General features: G+C 39.3%; 1 protein-coding gene across 1 annotated transcript in view; it reads left to right on the top strand.

The window, feature by feature from the left end:
- mxd4 (MAX dimerization protein 4) overlaps positions 1-15,653 on the top strand; it is a 45,770-nt gene extending 30,117 nt beyond the window's left edge. Inside the window, exons 4-6 of the mRNA XM_088341984.1 lie at positions 3,316-3,430; positions 4,338-4,500; positions 7,191-15,653. Coding sequence (XP_088198110.1) covers positions 3,316-3,430; positions 4,338-4,500; positions 7,191-7,384 — 472 coding nt within the window. The 3' untranslated portion in view covers positions 7,385-15,653. The remainder of the gene's footprint in view (positions 1-3,315; positions 3,431-4,337; positions 4,501-7,190) is intronic.
- Positions 15,654-17,355: the final 1,702 nt, after the last annotated feature.

The raw sequence follows: 17,355 nt of genomic DNA, 5'->3' as shown, positions 1-17,355 counted from the left end.
CTAATAATTCTTCAACTTCTGGCAGAGGGTAAACTCATTTTAACCCAAATGAGCCCGTCACCCCTGTCAGGCTGTCTTTTCATTCCCTCCTTTAGACATGTCTTGGTAAATATTGTTGTATCCTTATTTTCCTGTGTACAAAAAAGTATCATCTTAGGCTAGAAATGCTGGTATGGTCTGAGCTAGTGCACTTGTTTTTGCTGCTGTGGCAAAGTTGACACCAGGCAATTCCTTAATTTTGTCAGCCCAGTTCTTTTTCTGTCTTCCTCTCTTTCTGCCTTTTTGGACTGTGCGCTGGAGAATGGTCTTGGCCAGTCCTAATGATTTTGTGACCTGACCATACCGCTGCAGTTTTTATCTGGGCACAGTTGAAAACGGTTCCTCGTAGGGTTTTTAGCATGGGCTATTTCGCTGATGCGTACAAGTTTCCAGTAGCATTGCATTTCCATGGCCTGGATTATATTTTCCAACTTTTCTGTGAGAGTGCAACAAACAATGGGTTAGCATCAATCCGTCAAAACTGGCATTAAAATTGGTGTTTAGAACAAAATAATCCTGTTGTGGATAATAGAAATATAGTAGGTGACTGCCCCTCTGTAGATGAACATAATGAATGGAAGGAGTACACATTTTATTTGTCACGTGCCAGAATCATGCGGTTAGGATACAGGTTTGGAGCTCCAATGAGTAAACTATCCAAAAAGTCAATTTTTCTGTGAGTAGTCAGGCACAGAATTTGAGGCAACGCCTTGTTTTTGTTTTTCTTTACAAGAGAGGCAGAATGGGGAAATGTGGGGTGCAAGAATCTTGCCCATTGGCTCGAGTTACCCCTTTGGATGATGTGTATGGAGCACTGCCTGGTGCAGCTGAGCACACTGCAATCAAAGAGCCCTTTTTTCAAACTGGAAGAAAGTCATCCACTCGTTGATCCTCGTACCCCCGCTCCCTTCCAGAAAAACACCAATAAGCCCCCGCTCCCTCCCCTCGCTGCAGACCCACAGCTCTTTCCTGCCTGCTTCCCCCTGGCTATGGTCCAAGTGCTTCATGTGGCTGTGACTGGGGCAGGTTGGAGGTGGGGCCTCCACCCATGTCCTCTGAAGACACTTGTTTTTCGATGGGACGAGGGTGTGTTTCTGTTGGCAAAGCGTAGAAAAGGGTTGGGGGGAGTCTGCGGATGAAGAGGGATTGCGACCGCCCCCTTGGGAGAAGATGAAATAAAAGAACTAGAGAACTTTCACACGCCCTTTTTAAAGTCTGCTAAATGCACCTGTAGAGAGGTAAAGTCTTTTTAAAGGACATTAAACAAGATTCCATTTCTATCTTAAATTGAAAAAGGCTTATCATGTAAGTGGTCATAATAAACTGACTTGGTTTCTGGGAAGGTCTTAGCTTGTGTACATGGCGGTGGCAACAACTTTCCTGAAGATGAAACTGGGAAAAAGCTGTGCTTGTGTCAGGAGTGCCACTCTTACCAGCTTCATCTCCCTGATTAGGTTTATTGTGGCTGCAGCAATGGTCAGTGGACTGAAGACAGTCCATTGTTGGGAGTTTGTTTACAATTTGGTTGGAGTTATCTAAAGGAACGATGGATGTGAGGGGTGAGGAGGGGGTTTTGGTGCTGAAAACAAAGACGTGGTTCATGGACAAGCTTGACTAATGGAAGATTGAAAGGCCCTCGTGAGCAAATTTGAACAGACCAAGGATTGACAGGGAGTAATCCCTTGTTTTTCTAAAATAATGTTTTATACAGTATGTCCAACAAAGTTAAGTTAGTTCACGTGTGCTGCTTTACTGTTCAACGTTTAGGAATTGAACTTGCACTTGTGCATCGACAGACAAGTTTGCCCGTGACTTAGGAAACTTTAGCTTGGCAAGACTTGGCAGGAATGCAAGGTATTCTCAGGCCACTGTTTGTCTCTCATGTTCAGCCAGTAACTTGGGGAACTTCCCATGCCTGTCATGTTGGTCAACAATGACATTTGCTCCTGGTTTTTATATGCAGACTCTCCAAAAACAGTTGCAAGCTTTTCAAAGAGGCAGTCCCTAAAGGCCAGAATGGGAGGTCAGAAAGTATTGTGGCGTTTGATTGGTTTCTAAAATAAACGCGGTCCAAACAGAGCTGTCTGGAAGTGCCTTGAATTCCTTTTTCTCGGATTGACCTTGCTAGACCTGTGTCAGAACATCAGGACATTTGTTTACCATTATTGGCTGTTGGCATGTGTACTAGTGCAAGCATTGACAAATGTGAATTAATAATGAAAAAGGGAAGCTGATACATAGAATTCAGCTTATTTCACCCCCTTATATTATACTGTCTGTGGACTGTACCAAAGATTCAAACGGGCAGATGTGCCCAAAAAAAGTAATGGGGAACAAAACTAGTGAAACTATCCAAGATGTGATTGGGATACCAAGTATGATCCAGTCAGCAACCACCTACTTTAGACCTATTTTAATTAGTTAATGATGTTGTTACATCCAGTTTGTATAGTTTGTATAGTTTCTTGGTTTATCAAGAAAACTAAAAAGATCATGAAGCTGCGTCGTGGCCGTCATAGACTTTCTGGACTAGTTTACAGGCTGGGGGCGTTGTTCGGTGTCATGCTCTTTCCGGACATCTTCAACATCTTACCAAATGTTTACTATTCTGTGTACAGTAATGCTAATTGTAATTCACCCTGGTCAATCCTGAAAGGGGGATTACCACATGTGAGGTCCTTTCTCAAGGTTTCTCTTTTTTCCTCACACTGAGGTTTTTGAGTTGTTCCTTGCCCGCTTGCTGGTTTAAGATCAGGTAATTGTGCAACTTTGTAATTGTAATCCTGTGCAGTCCTTCGAGACATTTTTGTGATTAAGGGCTATATAAATGAATGAGACTTGACTTGACTTGACACAATGACCATCACTTGATTCAGACCCAAGAATCCTACTCTAGTTATAAAATCAAACTCAAAACAGGATAAGAAGCACGTGAGGGAATACATTACACTTGGTGTTTAAAACCCATTTTTGTTCATTAGAATACTAAATAGATGGTTAACATCAGCTGAATACCACTCTACTATAAAATCAAACTCTAAACAGGTTAAGAAACAAGGGTGGAAATACATCAAGTTTTGAATTGGAATCATTGAATCCACAGAGAATCATTCCTGATTGTTTAGTAACTTGTCCTTCCAGCTACATGGATGTTTTTTTTTTCTCTCGCCGAGACAAGAACCGAAAAAATAGCATAGCTCCTTCTAGGTCACAGCGTCTCACTATTTATTGCTTTTGAATTGTTATTCACTTGCCCCTCCAATTGTTTGCTTGCAGACGTGCCAAACTACGGCTGTACTTGGAGCAGCTAAAGAAGTTGGTGCCTTTGGGTCCAGACAGCACCAGACACACCACGCTGAGCTTGCTCAAAAGGGCCAAGATGCACATCAAGGTATTAAAGGACCCTAGTCAGCCAAACTTTGGGTTTTACTTCCCTCAAGGATCATACTGTGGGTCTGGTGTTCTTTTGAGGGATGTGCCATGCTGTGTCTTACAGACAGATCTTTTGAAGTACTACTTTTTGAAAACACTTCCCCAAAAATATGTACACAAGAACACCATGCCCACGGTGAAATAAGTTACTTTGAGCTTGTTTTTTCCTTTGCTGGAAATGATGAAGGTAGTCAGACTTCAAACAAATGAGTTGCAAATCCACTTTGGGCCAGATATTATTTCGATGTCGGCATAAAAGAAAAACTGAAGTAAAAATGCTCGATCTGTTTACCCGCAGCGGGAGAGGTAATACTGTGTCGTCTGTGGAAAATCCAGTTTTAACCCTTCACTTCCTGTTTATTGTGCATTCTGTGCCTGTGTTAATATTGTAGCAATGGTTGTCATCATTGTAGTCTCGCTTGAAGAGCCTTTTTAGGTATGACATTTCTCTTTAATACAACAACAACTATAAAATAAACACGTTTTTTTATTGATCCGTACCAGTTTGAAACCCTCACTGAGGGAAAGCAGAGTGAATTTTTTTTTGTTCTGCTTGGTCATTTGGCCACTTCCTTCTTTGTGTGTGGAAATGCATTTGTTAAACACATTTTTAAGGACGTGGCCTGGTTTGCGTGAGTGTAACACCAGTTTCTGTTTTGGTCTGGTTTTGGAAAATAAAACAGTTTAGTATAAGTGCAACCATTTAGTATTTCTGTTATTCAGTTTGTGTCGCTGCTACCTTAGTTTGACTGGCACATTTAATGAGTAGACGCTTGATAAACGACTTACATTTCTGACTCAAATTGGTGTTCCTCTTAGACCCGACGTCTATTGATTTAGTGGCCTTTGTATGTGTATGTTTGCAGAAGCTGGAAGAGCAGGACCGGAAGGCTTTGAACATGAAGGAGCAGCTGCAGAGAGAGCACCGCTACCTCAAACGCCGCCTCGAGCAGCTTTCGGTGTCTGGATCTGTGGAACGTGTCCGCACTGACAGCATGGGTTCAACCATCTCCACCGACTCGGAGCAAGGTATGCTCTCTAGGGGACGCCTTGACACAATTTTTCAAACAGTGGGAATATCTGACCATTGGAGTGCTGACTAGCATTGAGTAAAAATTACCCTTCCAGTCACGCAATGGGAAAATTCCAGTTTGACAGTAAAAGCCCACATTAAACAACATCCACTTTTTAACTGTCAATCAAAGGGTACATGGAGACAGAAACCAGTCATACTCTCATTGACATTGAGTGTGAGCTGTGACCAACCGTACAATATCAATGAGAACACACTAAAAGAACTCCGGTCACACATAATGATTTAATTGAAAATTATATCAGGGCAAAGAATTGACAGACACATTTTTTGGAATGATTTAACCCCATCAAAATGAATACACCACAAGGGATTTCGGGTTAGTCTTTTGACCCAACATTTCAGATTAATATGCTTGATGGAGTTGAGACTGACCCAACCTCTTGAGTTACTAAACCTCAATATGATGGGAATTTGAATCATTAACTCACAAAAGAACTCAATTGTATGTTTTTTGTCGGGTATTTAGTTTGATCAATCTTTTTGAATCGATTCATTAACGGGAAAAAGGCAAACATGAATTTCAAGGATTCCTTGCATCCCGGGCAACCACCTCTTTGACCTGTTGCCTTATGATTGGGACTATAAGTCCCTTAAAAGAAGGACTAAACAGGCTCAGAGACAGCGTCCTCCCTAGGGCCATCAACACCCTTAAGAAGTGCACAAGACTGTGAAAAATAAATATCTTGCCAGTTGTTTTGAAAACTGGGTATTTTATTCGTCGACTTATTTGTGAATTTTGTTACTGCTAGGTCTTATAGCAGTACTTTTCATTGGACTGATGTTAAGATGTACTATATTATGAAAGAAAATTGCGCTTACAACTTATAACTCAAGCACTACCTTGTACATATTTTTGCGTATTCATCCTGGCATTGTGTTTATCTTATATTTCTTTTCTTAGTCTTTATTTCTTGTTTATCTTCAAGTGGGAAGTCTAATCTCGTTGTAAACAATTTTCACTGTATTGTTCTCAATGACAATTGAAACAATTCTAAATAGGTGTATTGGTCCCTTTTTAACACAATCTGAATTATTGTTGACCGAGATGTTTTTGGGTTAAGTACCAAAAGATTCACTTAAAAGCCAACAGCCGATTCCTCAAAATTCACAATATGGCAAATTTCTTGTTTTTATTGTGTTTTTTGTATTGATATGTTTTCTCTTAAAATTCTATAATTCTGGTAATTGACATGCGGGTATCACCAATCTCAAATGTCTCCATTTTCTGATAAACCTGCAATAAACCGTTGAGCAGCTAACATCTGATTATATACGCGAATAGACTGGATATACAGCTTTTCGAAAGCACTTTAGTCATAAATCTTGCAAAAGGGTGGTCCGAGCCTGACCCCCATGTGCTTTTGCATTTAGTCGTGACTTACAGGTGCCTGCCGCACTAACTCTTACCACACTTGTTTGTTCCGACACATTGGTTGTTTTCCTTTTCCTGATACGTGACCTGTGGACCTCACAACGGTCTTAAGTGGTTAACCACATGGTAATTAGCTCCCATTTCGCCCTCGTGTGCTGCCAGAATGTTCGAAGTTCACGAATAAATGACACTCTGGCTTGAAATCCTTTTGCCGAGGTTTTCAATTTTTCAAACAAAAGACAATATTGGTGTATAACGCTCACTTGCGTATAACACGCACCCCTCAACTATGAACTTTTCACCATCATAAAATTTACAATGTATTTATTTCATGTCTTTCAAAGTCCCATTTGTCATCAGAGACACACACCAAAGAGTGTTGTTTCCATTGTTGTCATTTTTGCGTTTATTCATATCTTTCGGGAAAACATTCGGATTTCTCCATAGTCTAACATTCGCCTCTGGTACCGTGAATAAGATTAGTGAGCTAATGAGAAGTTATTTATATATATATATATATATATATATATATATATATATATCTCATCTCATCTCATTAGCCGTACCGCTTATCCGCATTAGGGTCGCGGGGGGGCTGGAGCCCATCCCAGCCATCTCCGGGCAGTGGGCAGGGGACACCCTGAACCGGTTGCCAGCCAATCGCAGGGCACACGGGGACAGACAACTCACTCGCTCATTCACACCTAGGGACAATTTGGACCGGCCAATCCACCTAAATGCATGTCTTTGGAATGTGGGAGGAAACCGGAGTGCCTAGAGGAAACCCACGCAAGCACGGGGAGAACATACAAACTCCGCACAGGAAGTCTGCTAGCTGGATTTGAACCCACACAGGAGGTTCCCAAGACCTTAGAACTGTGCCGCACACGTGCTAACCACTGCGTCACCGTGCTGCCCGTATATATATATATATATATATATATATATATATATATATATATATATATATATATATATATATGTATGTATATATATATATATATATATATGTATGTATATATATATATATGTATGTATATATATATATATATATATATATATAATGTATATGTATAGACTACCCCAAGTGTGACCCTGTAATTTTCCTTAAGCTGTTTTTTTTTTCTCTTGCTCTCATGTATGTTTCAGATCAGGGTATATTTCTATGGTAGCCATTGCACCTTTTGAGACTCTGTGATTAAAGACTATACAAATAAATGTGACTTGACTTAATTTTTGTTTCGCACACAGAGGTGGACATCGAGGGCATAGAATTCACCCCTGTGGAGGTGGACAGTGTAGGGAGCATCACCGATCCCGAGGAAGAGGAGGTGGATGACGAGGAGGAGGAAGAAGAGGAGGACCACTACGGCCTTCAGAGCAGCTCCAGCGACACCAGCTACACGGCCCCACATTCCCACAGACTTCAGCCACACCACTGCTAGACGCCCGTGACAAGACTATCTGGTTTCTTCAATCTGCCGGCACCCTCTCACCTCTGGACCAGCGTCGCCCCGACTGCATACCTGCAACCCTCAAAGGAGCAGTCTGAAAAGTCCTATGAATACCACACAAGCTTTCCGAGCCCCCACGTCACCATGTTGTATCATGCCCTTTGTGCCCTGAAACCAACACCTCCACAAGTCAACCAACCAACCGACCAACAACTCTTAGCTAGTATAGCTGCAGGCTCACAATGGGCAGTGGTGGACTTCTGTGGTGAGATGGATAACTTTACCTTTTTAATCAAGACTTGGGAGTGTGCGTCAGAAGGCAACGTGACATAAAGCTGTGTGTCATCTCCACCTGGCAATAACACGCAGACAGAAGCCTTATAATATGCAAATTAGCCGCAGTCTTTACACAACTAGGACCTCGTTTGCCTGTCGCAACACACAGCGTGACAATAGTCACGGGCTTGAGAGTGAACAGGAGATACATAGTGTTCCCACTCCAGAATCAGGAAACATTTTGGCTTTGCACCGGAGAGGTGAAGGAGAACCAGTTAGCCTGGTTTTAACAATTAAACCTTGGGAAAAAACAGTGCCGCGCCACTCTAAAATTCCATAAAAATTTGCTTGAGTTTTACAATGAAATTGTATTTATAGACAAGCTCGTCATTACCGAAGCCCCTGTTCTGTTCAGAATAATAGCAGTGTTTTAAAAAATGAACCATAGTTTAAAATACTTCCACAAAACACATAACTTTAAAATTCATCCAAATGGTGATAGTATTCAGCTAAAAAGGCAGTTAAAATAAATTAACAAAAAACAATCAACTCCAGAAAACCAATAACCCAAATGCTCATCAAAACAAGCCTATTAAGTCGTAAAATATTTGAATTAAAAATCATTGTAATGCATACATTTGTGACAAATGAGAAAGAAGATATTGGGAAGCTAACTTAACTTTCAAAAAAAAAAAAAAAAGTATGTTTTTTCCCATTTGTTGAGTCGAACCGTTAGCACACTGCTGCGATCCTGAATACAGCTGCGGAGAAATAAAGGACCGCTAACCTAGTAGCACAACTAAAAGGCATTTAAAAATTACATGAAAATAATAGATGAATATTGTTGCCCCAAATCAACTTTTCAGATGACTATTATCTGTAGAACTGGGAACCGTTGCAGACATTTTATTTCTAGCGTTAGCTTATTTGTATTGTGTATTGTCTTTTTTTGCAAAAGTAAATGAAAAAAAAGCATTTTATTGGACTAGCAATATCCTCCAGATTGCAAGTATTTTGAAAAAGTTACATTATGTCTATGTACTACCATTTTATATCTTTGTTGTTAATTGACTCCGCTGAATTTAAGTTACCGTATATTCCGCAAAGTAAGGCGCACCAGATTATAGGTCGCACTCCCAAAAATATGACTTTTGTCATTTTTCATACATAAGGCGCAACTGACTATAGGGTATATGTAATTGATCCTAAAATCACAGATACCATTTTTATTTGTCTAGAACCTTGCATACAGTAGTGGAATGAATGATCTTTATTTTGCAACAGAAATCGATCCGGAATTCCAGAGGTGGGGGTGCTGACACTTTATTACTAGACCATCAGTGGTATGGATGACCTATGAAACAGCAATAGAGCAGACCTGAGCACACCGGTCCTCGAGGGCTGCATGTCCTCCCCGGTTTTTGAGGTTTCTCTGCTTCAATACAGGTCATTCCAAGCTTTTGCCAGCTTGCTAACAAGCTGGTGGTTTGTATCACCTGAGTTGAAGAAGAAAAACCTTCAAAATCATGCAATAGTGTGATAATTAGATCATGAGAGATAATGTGAACTTTAATGCCTTTTCATATATCATCTATACTGTTGGCACCCTCACTCCCGGGTTCGAGTCCCGTTGCATACAATGTATTGCCCTGGCCAGCTATGATTATCAATTTATAAAAAATTGCTCAAATACAGAAGTATAACGTAAAACCTTGTGTAGTAACGTACACCTATGCATTTTCAGTCTTATCCACTGCGGTATATAAGGGGCATGAGGTTATAAGGCGCACTTTTAAAATTCTGGCCAAATCGAGGTTTTTAGGTGCGCCTTATAGTCTGGAAATACGGTAGCTAAATTCATCTATAGTCTGGATGAAGGTAGTCTAATAATCTAAAAACACCTAAATCCTAAAATCCAACTAGTGTTATCGAAAATTCGGTAATGTTTTAGGACAAAAACAGATGGTCAGATAAGTCACTGAGCTGCGACAGAGAAAACGAGCAGTTCAATTATTTCTTTTATTTGAATTTAGTTTGGTTGGGTTGCCTCACCACTTACTCCACACTACTGACCACTACGCTATAAAAACCTATGGTGTGGATGGACTACTATGGCCTTTTTGCAAATCCTATTCGCTCAGTAGCAAAGCGATGTAGCATAGCATGCAAGAGAACGGAGAAGACTTGCCCCCCAACCCATGTCAAATCACCCAATTACAGATTTGGCATTTCTCTGCAGCAGCTCTCTCATCAATTAGTCATGCCTTTTTTGTCAAAGTCACTCCAATCTTTTAACAAGAAGAAAAAGATTCCTTACTTAACGACAGTCACTATTGACGGAGGAGAAGCTTCTGATTGCCACCTGAGGCGTCATAGTTGCGAAAAAGAAAAAACAACCCTCATGAGAAGCCTTGGAAGAAAAAGACAGAAGGCTGAAATACCCCCATTTCCCCTCCCCACCCAAAAAAAAGTATATATTCGCTAGTGTAGTCTATTCCTCTCATTACATTTTGTATTCTATTTTCCTACATGTCTCTTTGAAAAAAGACAAAAAAGTGAGTATATAAAGATATAAATATATGAATAGATGTATATTTTTGTGTGCACATACATACTGATTTTTGTGTATCTAATATGCAAAACGGACTAGGTATGGATGTATACACAAATACAATATGAAAGCCTTAACAAAGATAAGAACACGGTCCCAAGTGGTATTACCAAATTCATTTGACTTTTTTTAATCTTGCAAAGAACCTTTTATTGTTGTTTTCAGTTTATTAAATTTTTTTTACCGAAATATTTTAAGAAATATATATTTTCAATTTATAGTTATTACTTGAAAAGAGCTTACGCGTCTCTTATATAATTTGACTTTTTTGTTTCCAGTAATCTATCTTGTATGTTTTTTAAAATAATTTTTATTATAAGATTTTTCTGGTTTCTTCTGGGAATAATGCAGTTTTATAATTACTTTTAGCTTGTAAACACGAATTTTTGAATATAAAATTGTTGAATCTATCTTGTGTAATTTTGATATTTTTAATTAATCTATAAATTGATTTTTTTTTTTGTTAAACACACAGTTTGTTTTGTTTATTTTATTCCTTTGCAAGGTATTATAAAAGTTCAATTTAACACATTTTTTTTGTCATTACGTCAAAGGGACAGTGTGTAATATCTAGTGCCCCCTAGTGTTAAGAAAAACCTTTATTTGAATACCAAGCACAAATACATTAACTATCATACAAACCGCGGCACGGTTCTGAGGTCATGGGATCAAATCCAGCGACTGGCCTTCCTGTGCGGAGTTTGCATGTTCTCCCCGTGCCTAAGTGTATTTCCAACGGGCACTTTGGTCTCCTCCCACATTCTAAAAACATGCATGTCAGGTTAATTTGCCGGTCCAAATTGTCCCTAGGTGAGAGTGAGCGAGTTGTCTGTCTATGTGTGCCCTACGACTGGCTGGCAACCAGTTCAGGGTGTCCCCTGCCCACTGCCCGAAGACGACTGGGATGGGCTCCAGCAACCCCGTGACCCTAATGAGGATAAGCGGTGCTGATAATGGATGAATGGATCATGCAAATGTAATTTTCTTAAAGAAAATTAGTATCCACAATTTTTTACATCGGGAAATCCCTACCCAGAGGTCCCGCCATAATTGCAGAGAATCTTGCTACTACGGTGTGCTCATTGGCACTGGTTTTCTTTCACACAAGACCACAGTGCCATCTAGTGGTCAACTATTACACACTGGGTCATTAATTCTCTGTAAAACGGAGATTATTTTTAGAGCAATTTGTATTCAACCTGAAAGTACACACTCGCCAACACTACTGATATGGGTTACACTTCCGTTTTTTACTCCCCTTAAAAACGGCCGCCCATTTAAAAAAAAAAGTAGCAAAATCTTGACTCGAGACTTCTGTTTTAGACTACGGATGCTTTATTTTGAAGCGATAGTAAGTCTTTTTGCGTTTAAGTGGAGAAAATTGGTTGTCGAAAACTACCTAAAGTGATAGTATTTGTGTGTTCCATCTAGTGCGCAAATATTACACACTGTCCTTTTACACACGGTCACCATCAAGCAGCTCTGGAGCTGCATGTAGCTTTTTGGAGCCCCCTACTGGCTACCTTGCGCGTTTTCAAAAATATTTGATAATGGAAATTTTTTTGTTTTCTGTAGTAGGACAAACATGGCATGTATATACAAATATACATATATATTATATTCAGAATGTGAAGCCTTTCTCATAAGGCTTATTTAAAGTTTTTTGTTTTTTGTGTTCTAGGGCTTTTCAATTTTGTGTTGCCTAACCTGAAAATGAAGCCTATTTTCGAGTACTCCAACTCCAAATATTTCTCTAAATGTTCTTGCTAATAACCACTGGGGACAGAGTGTTGTTTTCTGGGTAAAGGCCGATTAGTGGACGCGGTCTGGTGGGAGTGCACCCGAGGTCTCTTGGGCCCATGTGACAAAAGACAATTGTGGAAGGGAGCACAGGGGCAAACAAACTCTCCTGCTGTGTTCTGTGCCTTGGTGAGCCACCTTGAATACCCAAAACCCCTCCCCGGCCCTCCCGCTCAGGTTGCTTCCCTCCACCTTGCAACGACCCCCTTCACTCCCATCCACTCCAACCATCAACCAAAAAACACTTCCAACCAGCAGGGGGCGTGACAGCATTTGGTGCCCCCGCCCTCCACACTGGTATTGCCCCATGGCAGCTTCTAGTTGCCCCGCCCCCCAAAAAAACATGAAAAAACTATCACCACCGGGGGCTGGAACCTTTCAGGCTTGAAGCGTGTTTTTGTGCAAAATTTGTTGTTCTAAAAGCTTTTGTGCCAGTTGTGCGGGCAAGGAGCGATTTTTTATTCAAGAAAACCGGACCCGATGGCAGCTTTGCGGCGTGATCGTCTCCCTGACTTCCCGACAACAGTGTTTTATTTTGTTTCCTCCTTGTCTTTTTTCCCGCTGACACAGCAATACGACCATCGTGCGCTTTTTTGTCATGGCGGCCAGGGTTTTTTTTTTTTGACAAGCAGGTGTTTGCTTTGTTTGTTTTTGTTTTGTTTTTTTGGGACTCTGTGGTGCATTTAATGATGACCAACTCTTGACGACCTCCTATCTGCACTCTCTTTAAACACTGCAGGAGGGCCAAGAAAAAAAAAGGAAAATTAAGCGAAACAAAAAAAACTTCTTTTTTTTGTCATCATTGACAGTTTACATTCATGTCGAGAATTTAAAAATGACTGTAGCGCTCGTTTGAGTTTGTTGGTTAAAAACGTTTGTGAGATGATTGCTGCCACAGGGTAAAAAAACAAAGACTCAGTATCACTTCATTGCACAATACCATTGTTATAAGTTTGGGTTAGCCAGTGGAGGGCCGTGCATTTCACTCCTAGGCCGTCAGTAGGTTGAATCAACCCAACTCTCCTCAAGAACGATTTTATGGCTATAAAGCATTTACTGCATCTGCAGCAGCGACACATGTAAAAAAAAGCATCAATAATCACTTGACACAATTGTAATATGACGTTTTACTCACAAAACATTCTTTTTATTAGCGCACAAAATCCATCTTTCATCCACTTTGTTGTGCAGATTCCGTGCGTTTCAGTTTCATCAAGAAGTTCTATGCTATCGAAGTTAATGCTGAAAGTTGAGCCAGTCCTGTCATAATAATGGCGTTTTTGTTCAAATTAGGGTTGAAATAGTCCGTTCGACAGAATAAGTGAACACAGGGATTCTTTTTCTTCCCACGTTTTTGTTGTGATGCTTTCGTTACTGCCCCCTAGCCAATCATAGCTTGTGAAACCTGTGACATTTCCCAAGGCCTGCTAGCAGGCGCTGGCCCCACATACTGAAAATCTGATTGGATAAACCAACAGCTCTATCCATGACTGATTTTACAAGACACTGCCTTCAGAATTTATTATTAAGGCCTCCGGATAGATTTGTAAGCCTAGTAATAACTAATGTGTTGAAATGTGATTGGTTAAATGCTTGAAAATAAAAGAACACATCGGCGTAACCAGAGGATAAGCAATGTAAGAAAAGACGCTGGAAAATTTGGAATTAGTTTATAAGTATTCATGGATAAAATAATAAACATCAAGTGATTCTGGTATTTTTCAGGCCAGCAGAAAAGGCTTTGCAGGCCCTGGCGGCCCACCACTCGAGTTAGCCAATGTTATTAACTAGTTTCCTAAATTTCTGAAATCTGGATAGTGGCTTTGGATTTGTATCTAGCATAAAAATAGAAAGTCTGCAATATAATTGGTCACTTAAACGGTCATAAAATTCCCCAAAGGACATTACATCGATCGGTCTGTTTTCTACCACCACCTGGTGGTCAAATTTACAAAAAGTTTCAATCCAATATAGTAAATCACATGCATCTCAAAATTAGTGCGTATTTTTGAACTAGTTACTGAGCTTTTTTTCTTTTGACTGTGGCAACAATATGATTTGCTAAAAAGACATTTTTACTGGTATAAAAGATGATCTCTTGCACAGAACCTCCCTACGGAGAAGCGCTGGTGAGGTGATTGCTTTTGGGAGCCGCGTGTGAGATTAGTTCAACAGGATTTTGTGGTGATTATTTACCAAGGTTTATCTCGCCGTGTACACAATTGTTTAAAAGACAATTCTACGTGCATTTTCGCATAAACAGTAAATATGCGCAAATGCTGTCATTTTTCAAAATAAAATACTGTCATCAAAATCGAGTTTATATACTTGTATAACCTCAAAAACTCATTGTACACAACACTGAATATTATTTAAAATTATAATCTTAAAAAAAAAACACCCATTAGAAATAACTTTCAAAGTGTAAAATTATATTTTTGTTTTATGAATTCAGAAGCAATTTTCCTTGTTTTATGTCCTCCATTATTTTAAAACGTTATTCTAACCTTTAGTCTGATAAATCTTCTTTTTTCCTAAATGAATTCTATCTTGCAACATTCTGAGTTTTGTATATTCTTTTCGCTGTAATACGATGTATTCTTTTTCTCCAAACCTTAATCCGAAATTCACCCGTTAAGTTATTTTTTTGTGTCAATGATGAAAGGCAAACATTAAGAAGTAAAACAGGCAGAAATCTAACTGTTATCATGTGACATTAATCTTTTATGTAGTTACTTTGTAAATGTATCTTTTCCCCCTAGTACAACGATTTCCTTTATATTAAGAGATGTATTGCGCTAAATGACTGATTTAAATCACCTACTGTCAGTTCCCCTCAAAAGAAAAAGACCTTTGAAATACAGTGTATTGTTTGAATGGTAGTGAACAATATAGTCTGTATTTGTCTTAGTGTGGCCCCAACAGCCCTTGGTAGAATGTGTTATAGTTCTTATGCAGTAACCAGTTCTGGAAACCTCTTTTAACGACGTGCCTTGTGAAAACTGTATTTTCTTAAAGATTGAAAAAAAAGTTATAAAAAAAAGTAGAGTAGATGTTATTATATATGTAATCATTTAAAGAGTATCCACTGTATCCGCTTGAAGTGCAAATGGGAATGGATGTTGTTGCTCTTGCACAGAGATTGAACTCAAACCCATTGTGACCTTGATGATAACCTTGCTTTTCAAATCAATATTCCTGCCAAATACATGAGTCACTTTCGAACACCTTTACAAATGTTTGTAGTTCTGCGTAGCTTTAACTAGGGCGACCTTAGTGAATAAGAATATTTTATCAAAGGACACTGAAGAGCAGACGGGTGCGTATGGACAGAGAGTTGGGGAGAGTTCTGTGCCAGAGACCTGTGAATATGTTCCGGTTGGCAGATGTGTAATATGCGTTCACGGGATGCTATTAAAAAAAAAAAAAGTTTTAAGTGCGTTTGTATGCGTGTGTGCACGAATGAAAGTGTGTGTGCACGAGTACCTGGTGCTGGCTACATTTGAGCAATCACTTGAAGGTATTGTGTACTTTCTTCTTGTAAAATAAATAAAATGTTTTATACTAAAATGGTGCATTGGTTTTATCATTGTATACATAATTGCATACGCTTAAAAGGGCCAGGAAAGTATCTGCTGATAGTCGTGAATCTGATACCTCGCAATTCAAATAGAAAACATAATGTAGTCCTATCTAATTGTTTTTCTAATCCCCTGCGAGAAAAGCAAGAGTAGTGATGTTTTCGTTTGGGATAAGTATGTGTATCTGTCTGTTTGTGTCTGTCCACTCAAGAAATGGGGAAAGTCAGGCAGTCTGGTAGGTTACCCCGGATGTGAAAACAGTCAAAAAAAGCATTTTTCCAAGACAGACTTTCTACTGTTCATTTTTTTGTCTGTTTCCATCTGTCCACCCTAGAAAAGGAGGTAGGGCTTTAGATATGACCACTATATTTCACAGGCAGTCGGATAGGTTAGACATGAAAATGCCAAAACGCTTATTCAGTACTTTTGGCCTTGTTAAATCAAAGGGGGGTTGTACAAAAGGGGCCAATATTTTTGCAATGCCTACTTTTTTTCTTTTTTTGATGGTACAGTATAAAACGTTAATAAAAATAAATCTGGTTTCTTTTTATAATTGTGTCTTACATGTTGTTACTTAGAAAATATTTTAAGTTTTTTATCTTCATGTTTGAAGCCTGAAATATGGCAACATGTCAAAAAGTTATTGGGGGCCTGTATATTGGTCTGTCTGTCTTTTCGTGTTTCTGTCCACCCAAGAAAAGGAGTTTAGATAAGACAACTATCTTTCACATACAGTCAAGGTAGGTTTCCCTAGATGTGAAAATGCCCCCAAAAGATGACTCAATAATTTTGGTTTTGTTGACTCAGCATTTTTTCCATAAAGACATTTCGCTCTCCTAGGCCAGATTGACATTAAAAATCAAAAAATTTTACAGGCAGTCAAGTAGGTTACTCCAGATGTGAATACTGCCAAAAAGCTGACTTGGTACTTTTGGTTTTGCTGACTAGGCAGTTTTCCCAGAAATACCTTTGTACTTTGTGTGTTTGTCCGTCCCCAAAAATGGTGATGGTGTTTAGATAAACACCATCTTTTACAGGCAGTCAGACAGGTTACCCTAGATTCAAAAATTGCCAAAAAGCTGACTCAGCACTCTTGCTTTTGTTGACTCAGTATATTTTTAGCAGAAAAGATCAAGAGGATGACTGAACAAGCTGCTTATCAATTTGCCGTCTCCAGATTTTAATTTTTTTTTGTCTTTGGATTCTTTTGCATCTTGAGTTTAATATTTCCAAACAATATATATGTAGACAAATTCCAATTCTGGAACGTTAATACCCCCATTTCAGGAATGGCCGTCTGGACTCAAGTCTTACTTCTTGGGATTTCCAATGTCATGTACCAAAGATCCTGCCAAAAAGGGAAATGCCACCCAAAAATGGTTTGGCATCTTACCGCAGGTAATGCTCTATTAGTGCACAACCATTTGGGTTTATAAATTAATATGGATACATGGAAACCATTCGTTTATTAGTGGTACTGTGATTACCCTTGCATGTTTTTAAAATTTTTGTTTGGCGGACCAGATTAAAAGGACCAAATGTTGTCTGTAGGCCATAGTTTGCCTACCATAGACTTGTTCACACAGCCAGGGTGTGTATGATTTCAACACTAGATGTTGCTGTATCGTGTCCAGCAACTGAAAACAAGTGCTAAAAAGCATGAAGAATACAAACTACGGAGACTCAAAGTAATC

Source organism: Urocampus carinirostris, chromosome 8, assembly GCF_059441175.1.
Source record: "Urocampus carinirostris isolate Australia breed hairy pipefish chromosome 8, RoL_Ucar_1.0, whole genome shotgun sequence".
Taxonomy (NCBI): domain Eukaryota; kingdom Metazoa; phylum Chordata; class Actinopteri; order Syngnathiformes; family Syngnathidae; genus Urocampus; species Urocampus carinirostris.
Note: the sequence above shows the minus strand (reverse complement) of the source record. Positions and strands in the feature narration are given on the sequence as shown.